Consider the following 7,823-nt stretch of genomic DNA (forward strand, 5'->3'; position numbering starts at 1 on the left):
CAGGAGAATCGTTTGAACCTGGGAGGTGGAGGTTGTAGTGAGCCGAGATGGCGCCACTGCACTCCAGCCTAGACGATAGAGTGAGACTCCATCTCAAAAAAAAAAAAAAAAAAAAGGCCAGGTATGGTGGCTCACGCCTGTAATCCCAGCACTTTGGGAGGCCGAGGCGGGCAGATCACGAGGTCAGGAGATCAAGACCATCTTGGCTAACACGGTGAAACCCCATCTCTACTAAAAATACAAAAAATTAGCTGGGCGTGGTGGCGGGCACCTGTAGTCCCAGCTACTCAGGAGGCTGAGGCAGAATGACATGAACCCAGGAGGGGGAGGTTGCAGTGAGCCGAGATCCTGCCACTGCACTCCAGCCTGGGCGATAGAACCAGACTCTCTCAAAAACAAAACAAAACAAAACAAAAACCCAGGCACAGTGACTCACACTTGTAATCCCAGCACTTTGGGAGGCCGAGGTGGGTGGATCACTTGAGGTCAGGAGTTTGAGACCAGCCTGACCAATATGGTGAAAACCCATCTCTACTAAAAAAAAAATACAAAATTAGCCAGGCGTGCTGGTGCAGGCCTTTAATCCTAGCTACTTGGGAGGCAGGAGAATCACTTGAACCTGGGAGGCAGAGGTTTCAGTGAGCTGAGATTGCGCCATAGCACTCCAGCCTGGGCAACAAGAGTGAAACTCTGTCTCAAAAAAGAAAAAGAAAGAAAAAAGACTCAGTAACAGACACAGCAGTATCACATGAATTAGGACAGGTCATTCTTGAAAATGAGCACAAGTAGCCTATCCAGAATAATTCTCTTTCTTGGTAGGAAATGATGATTAGCAGAAAATTAATCATTGAGAGAGGAACCAGACAAATCCTCTAGCATATGGCCAGGTCCAGTCCAGCTATCCTAGAGCATTGAACTCCACCTCAGTGCATTCTGCAAGCTTTCAGTCTCTACTCACTGCGCTCATCAGGGAATAGGGAAGTAAAGATACTGTGTGAAAGTGTTGTCTGTGTTGTTATGTAATTGGTGCCTTCACAGATGAGGTCATTAAATATTTTCCCAGTCAGCCTGCCCAGCCAGAAGGGTCACTGTGGCCATCTAATCTAACTCTTCCTGTTCTTCAGCTGAGGACACTAAGGACCACAGTAATAAAGTGAATTACCAAAGCCTCTTGTATACTACTTTACCTCATATGTTAAGTCTGGTGATAAATTATAAAAAGAACTAGAAGAAAACATGGACACATTTTTTTTTTTTTGAGATGGAGTTTCGCTCTGTCACCCAGGCTGAAGTGCAGTGGCGTGATCTTTGCTCACTGCCGCCTCTGCCTCCTGGGTTCAAGCGATTCTCCTGCCTCAGCCTCCCAAGTAGCTGGGACTACAGGCACACACCACCACGCCCAGCTAAATTTTATATTTTTAGTAGAGACAAGGTTTCACCATGTTGGCCAGGATGGTCTCAAACTCTTGACCTCATATCCACCTACCTCAGCCTCCCAAAGTGCTGAGATTATAGGTGTGAGCCACCACGCCCGGCCATGGACAACATTTTTATAATTTTAGAATGGGAAAAGCCTTTCTAAGCAAAATAGATATAATTGTTAAGAAGAGTGAGATCCATCTATATGAATATGGTAGAATAGAAATATCTGTTCATTGTTAAATTAAAACAACAAAAAGGTGCTCTTCGCGTGCTCCAGGATACATCTTGTTGGAAAGTGTGACCAGCCAGTGAAAATTGGGAAAAGTATCCCTAAAAAAGTTGGAGGTGGTCTCATCTTATACAAGGAGGCTGCCAGATCTTTTGTTAGGCTCTCATCAGCACCTGAGGGAGAATAAAACTACAGAGTAAAAGGAAAATCACTGGCCATCCGGGGAAAAGCTTGCATCACAATCTGATCTCATCTCAATTGAGGCCTTACCAAGTTGCTAAAATAAAAACAAATTGTTTAAAAATCATCTTAACAGGAAAACAGATATTGTCCAGAATATGGAAATGGATTTTAAATGGCATTTTTACATAAAAGCTAAAAATATCTAATGTTTATAGTCAAAGCAAAAATGAAATAAATACTCTTCTAGACACACATACACATACAAACACAGGACCTATAATGTATATACAGATATGCACACGTATTAATGTAAAATTCCAGAAACCGATGATAATGTTAAATCCAGGAAGAGAGACCAAGGTTTGCAGAGGAGAGATTCAATCATTTTTCAATGTATGCCTTTTTATACTATTATGGTTTTCAGTTATTTTCATAACTAAATTTTTTTAAAAGAAAAAATATGGATAGACTTTGAATGTAATGAGTTTGGTACAAAAGCTCCTATAAAAGAGAAGACGCCAAACATATGTTGCCCTGGGGACAAGAACTGAATGTATGGGACCTCAGATGGATGCTTTCTGAGCACTTAATCCAGAATCAAACACTTTGCTTGCCTTTCTCATGCTCTGCTTTTGTGAGGGTCAGTAATGCCCACTGTTGCTAAGAAACATTACTATTTAGGAACTTCTCTATGGAAGGATAATTACATTTGCTCTCTACTATAAATATCTACATGGATGTCTGAAGAATATTTGACTAATTGGGTTTAGGAGCAGGAATCCAATACCTAAGTAAATATCCTCTTTCTAATTGATTGACACATGGAATTGAACTTGTACCTGTGGTGAGAAATATGGGAAAATCTGTTTTCTAAAAAATTCTTTGGGCCAGACACAGCAGCTCACGCCTGTAATCCCAGCACTTTGGGAGGCCGAGGCGGGCAGATCACAAGATCAGAAGTAGGAGACCAGCCTGACCAACATGGTAAAACCCCGTCTCTACTACAAATACAAAAATTAGCCGGGCGTGGTGGCGCATGCCTCCAGCTACTCAGGAGGCTGAGGCAGGAGAATCGCTTGAACCCTGGAGGCGGAGGTTGCGGTGAGCCAAGATCGCGCCACTGCACTCCAGCCTGGGCGACAGAGTAAGACTCCATCTCAAAAAAATAAAAAAACTATGCTAGATTAAATTGTTTCATGTTAGTTTAGGGGTTCCATTTTCACGTCTCAATATATTTTACTTAGTTTTTGTTTGTTGGTTGGTTGGCTTGTTTTGAGACAGAGTCTCTCTCTGTCACACAGGCTGGAGTGCAGTGGCGCGATCTCAGCTCACTGCAACCTCCCCTTCCTAGGTTCAAGCAGTTCTCCTGTCTCAGCCTCCTGAGTAGCTGGGACTACAGGCACATGCCACCATGCCTGGCTAATTTTTTTTTTTTTTTTTTTGAGGTGGAGTCTCTCTCTGTCGCCAGGCTGGAGTGTAGTGGCACAATCTCAGCTCACTGCAACCTCTGCCTCCTGGGTTCAAGTGTTTCTCCTGCCTCAGCCTCCTGAGTAGCTGGGACTACAGGCGTGCATCACCATGCCCAGCTAATTTTTGTATTTTTAGTAGAGACGGGGTTCACCATGTTGGCCAGGAAGGTCTTGATCTCCAGACCTTGTGATCCGCCAGCTTTGGCCTCCCCAAAGTGCTGGGATTACTGGTGTGAGCCGCTGCGCTCAGACTTTACTTAGTTGTTGGTTTTTTTGTTTTTTTTTTTGAGATGGAGTTTTGCTTTTGTTGCCCAGGCTGGAGTGCAATGGCGCGATCTCGGCTCACCGCAACCTCTGCCTCCCGGGTTCAAGCGATTCTCCTGCCTCAGCCTCCCGAGTAGCTGGGACTACAGGCATGCGACACCACGCACTGCTAATTTTTGTATTTTTAGTAGAGACAGGGTTTCTCCATGTTGGTCAGGCTGTTCTCGAACTCCTGATCTCAGCTGATCTGCCCGCCTCGGCCACCCGAAGTGCTGGGATTATGGGCGGAGCCACCGTGCCTGGCCTACTTAGTTTTTATATCACGAGATTATATCAAGAGATTCTCCTGCCTCAGCCTCCCGAGTAGCTGGGATTACAGGCATGTGCCGCCACACCCGGCTAATTTTGTATTTTTAGTAGAGGCGGGGTTTCTCCATGTTGGTCAGGCTGGTCTCGAACTCCCGACCTCAGGTGATCCGCCCGCCTCGGCCTCCCAAAGTGCTGAGATTACAGGCGTGAGCCACCACGCCCTGCCACCAAATTCATCTTGTTTGTTCAATTTTTTCCCAACTGCAGGGAGACTACAGTAAACATTTCCCAAAATTTCCTGTGCAAAATTGCTGATTCCTACTGTTTTCATGCCATTTTCTGTTGTTATCCATTAGTGTTTGTGAATTTGCACACTGAGGGAGTGAGGCATATGCAGTTTCCAGAAGGCAGCCAGCATTGCCAGTGGGGTGGCACAGCCCTGGACCCACTTTTTAAAAATTGTGGTAAAATACACATAACATAAAATGTACCATTTCTTACTGCTTTTTTCTTTTCTTTTTTTTTATTTTTGAGATAGGGTCTCCCTCTGTCATCAAAGCTGGAGTGCAGTGGCACAATCACAGCTGACTGTAGCTTTGACCTCCTGGGATCAAGCAATTCTCCCACCTCAGCCTCCCGAGTAGCTAGGACCACAGGCACATACCACCCCACCCAGCTAATTTTTATTTTTCATTTTGTAGAGACAGGATCTCACTATGTTGTCCAGGCTGGTCTAGAACTCCTGGGCCCAAGCAATCCTCCCGCCTCAGCGGCTTCCCAAAGTGCTGGGATTATAGGTGTGAGCCACTGTGCCCAGCCTGTTTATTATTTTTTCCCTCTTCTAGACTGTAGAATTCGGCCGGGCATGGTGGCTCACTCCTGTAATTCCAGCACTTTGGGAGGCCGAGGTGGGCGAATCATGAAGTCAAGAGATCGAGATCATCCTGGCCAACATGGTGGACCCTGTCTCTACTAAAAATACAAAAATTAGCTGGGCATGGTGTTGCGTGCCTAAAGTCCCAGCTACTTGGGAGGCTGAGGCAGGAGAATTGCTTGAACCCGGAGGCAGAGGTTGCAGTGAGCTGTGATTGCACTACTGCACTCCAGCCTGGCAACAGAACGAGACTCAGTCTCAAAAAAAAAAAAATCATGTAGGTAGACAGTTTTGTTCAAAATTGTTTCCCATTCTCCTAGCACAGTGTCTGACAATAAACTTTCAGATAAAGGTATATATTTCGGCCAGGCATGGTGGCTTATGCCTGTAATCCCAGCACTTTGGGAGGCTGAGGCGGGTGGATCACCTGAGGTCAAGAGTTTGAGACCAGCCTGGGCAACGTGGCAAAACCCCATCTCTATTAAAATACAATTAATAGCTGGGCATGGTGGTGCATGCCTGTAATCCTAGCTACTCCGGAGGCTGAGGCTGGAGAACTGCTTGAACTCAGGCGGCAGAGGTTGCAGTGAGCTGAGATCGTGCCACTGCACTCCAGCTAGGCGACAGAATGAGATTCTGTCTCAAAAAAAGAAAGAAAGAAAGAAAAAAGAATTCAAGTCCACCAATCTTGCCATGGCTCATACACCCCTCTGTGTAACTGTGACCTGCCTCCCCTCAGCTGTGGCCTGCTCCTGGGCCCCTTGCTCACCATGTTTCAGCCATGCTGATCTCAATTCCTCTGTTTGGAACGTGCTCTTTCTTCTGTTGGTAATATTCTTTCCCTTACAGTTTTATGACAATTCAGCTAAATATCAGTTTCTTAGGGAAATCTTACCCCTGAGAGTGACTAAGTCTACAGTTACATGGTCTCAAGCACAGTATGCTTTTCCTTTAGAGCAGTTATTACATTTATAGTTATTTGTATAATTAGTCATTAACTACCTCCTGTTTTCCCTAAGATTGCAATTTCAAGAGGGCTTTGTCTTTTTTTTTTTTTTTTTTTTTGAGATGAAGTCTCGCTCTGTCACCCAGGCTGGAGTGCAATGGTGGGATCTCAACTCACTGCAACCTCTACCTCCCAGGTTCAAGCAATTCTCGTGCCTCAGCCAACCAAGTAGCTGGGACTACAGGCACCCGCCGCCACGTCTGGCTCATTTTTGTATTTTTAGTAGAGACGGGATTTCATCATGTTGGCTAGGCTGGTTTCGAACTCCTGACCTCAGGTGATCTGCCTGCCTCAGCCTGCCAAAGTGCTGGGATTACAGGCGTGAGTCTCCACGCCCAGCTAGCTTTATCTGTCTTGATAACTGCTATATCCATAGTGCCTGGCACATAGTATATGCTCATTAAACATTCGTTGAATAAATATAAAAGCATCTTCATATGACCTGTAGTCTAGCAAGAGGATGGCAATAAATTGCAACACAATGTGTCATTAAATAAATGTGTGTGTGTGTGTGTGTGCATGCAGAATCTCACTGTGCAAAAGAGGAAAATCAATCAGTCCTGATGTAGTTAGCACCTAGGTCCCCAAGTCTATTTGGGTCCAAGTGTAAGTATGGGATAAATAAGTGGAGGGCAATAAATGATGGTAGGGCACATACACGGTGCTACCGGCAGAGAGAAGCAACACCCTAGCCGAGTGGAAATGGTATTTTCTGAGGAGGTAACTGCTGAAAGTAGAAGGAAGAATAGGAATTAGCTGGACTAAGGTGGTGATTGGTTGTGGGGTGGGGGGGGAAATGACAGGGACAGAGACAGGGTACTTGAAGCTAAGGGAAGACTTTGCACAAAGGCCAGTGGTGAGAGAGAAAACAAGAGTCCAGAGACATGGAGGAGGACAAATGGGTAAAGGGAAGTGAGCCCAGATCTTGTTAGCCAATTTAAAGATTTAGATTTTGTTCAGTGACCAGTGGGGTGCCATCGAAAGTTTCAACGGGCTGGGCATGGTGGCTCACGCCTGTAATCCCAGCACTTTGGGAGGCCGAGGCGGGCAGATCACCGGAGGTCAGAAGTTCAAGACCAGCCTGGCCAACATAGTGAAACCCCGTCTCTACTAAAAATACAAAAATTAGCAGGGCATGGTGGCATGCGCATGTAATCCCAGCTACTTAGGAGCTGAGGCAGGAGAATCGCTCAAACCTGGGAGGGGGAAGTTGCAGTGAACCAAGATTGCATCACTGCACTCCAGTCTGGGTGACAGAGCTAGTCTCCGTCTCAAAAAAAAAAAGAAAAAAAGTTTCAATGAAGGTTTCAGAGGGTGCATTCTACTAAGATCACTCTGATGACAGGGCCAAGAAGGAAGGCCACAGAAGCTTTTGTGCTGTTGTCTGGGCAACTGATTCTCAGAGTCCCCAGCAGGTGCTGAGGTTGGGTCTGCCCTAGCCAGGATCTTGTCAAGGAGGGAGGGAAGGAGAGCCTGGAGGAACCACTCCGGTCTGCATCCAGCTCCTCCCTTTTCACTGCTGTGGTTCTGTGGTTTGGGCAGATGGGACATACCATACATAGTCTTCAGGAGGTGAACTGTCACTGTTTTGTATTTAGTACAAGAGACTATACAGGCCCAGAATGACCTGGTGTTTGAGGCAGTCCAGGACAAAGGCAACATGGAGCAGGCCATCCTTGAGATGAAGAAAAGATTTGAAGCTGTAAGTGTAAACCCCAACCTCTTTCTAAGTGTGTTTTGGGCTTTGAACTAGACCCAGAGAGAAACTTTTTTTTTTTTTTTTTTTTGAGACAGAGTCTCGCTTTGTCGTGCGGTGGTGCAATCTCGGTTCACTGCAACCTCCGCCTCCCATGTTCAAGCAATTCTCCTGCCTCAGCCTCCTGAGTAGCTAGGACTTACAGGTGTGCACCACCACGCCCAGCTAATTTTTGTATTTTTAGTAGAGAGGGGGTTTTTCACCATGTTGGCCAGGATGGTCTCAATCTCTTGACCTTGTGATCCACCTGCCTTAGCCTCCCAAAGTGCTGGGGATTACAGGTGTGAGTCACTGCGCCCGGCTAAGAAACC

The 7,823-nt window shown here is 45.9% G+C and overlaps 1 protein-coding gene across 20 annotated transcripts in view; it reads left to right on the plus strand.

Annotated features, from left to right (window-relative positions):
* The window catches only part of IHO1 (interactor of HORMAD1 1), a 78,632-nt gene that overhangs the window by 55,707 nt on the left and 15,102 nt on the right, over positions 1-7,823 (plus strand). For all 20 annotated transcript variants that reach the window (XR_010111432.1, XR_010111433.1, XR_010111434.1 and 17 more), the window contains one exon: positions 7,355-7,458. Coding sequence is in view for 17 of the 20 variants with exons in the window: in XM_055109954.2 (XP_054965929.1) it covers positions 7,355-7,458 (104 nt within the window). In the remaining 3 variants the exon portion in view is untranslated. The remainder of the gene's footprint in view (positions 1-7,354; positions 7,459-7,823) is intronic.

This window comes from Pan paniscus, chromosome 2 (genome assembly GCF_029289425.2).
Source record: "Pan paniscus chromosome 2, NHGRI_mPanPan1-v2.0_pri, whole genome shotgun sequence".
NCBI lineage: Eukaryota > Metazoa > Chordata > Mammalia > Primates > Hominidae > Pan > Pan paniscus.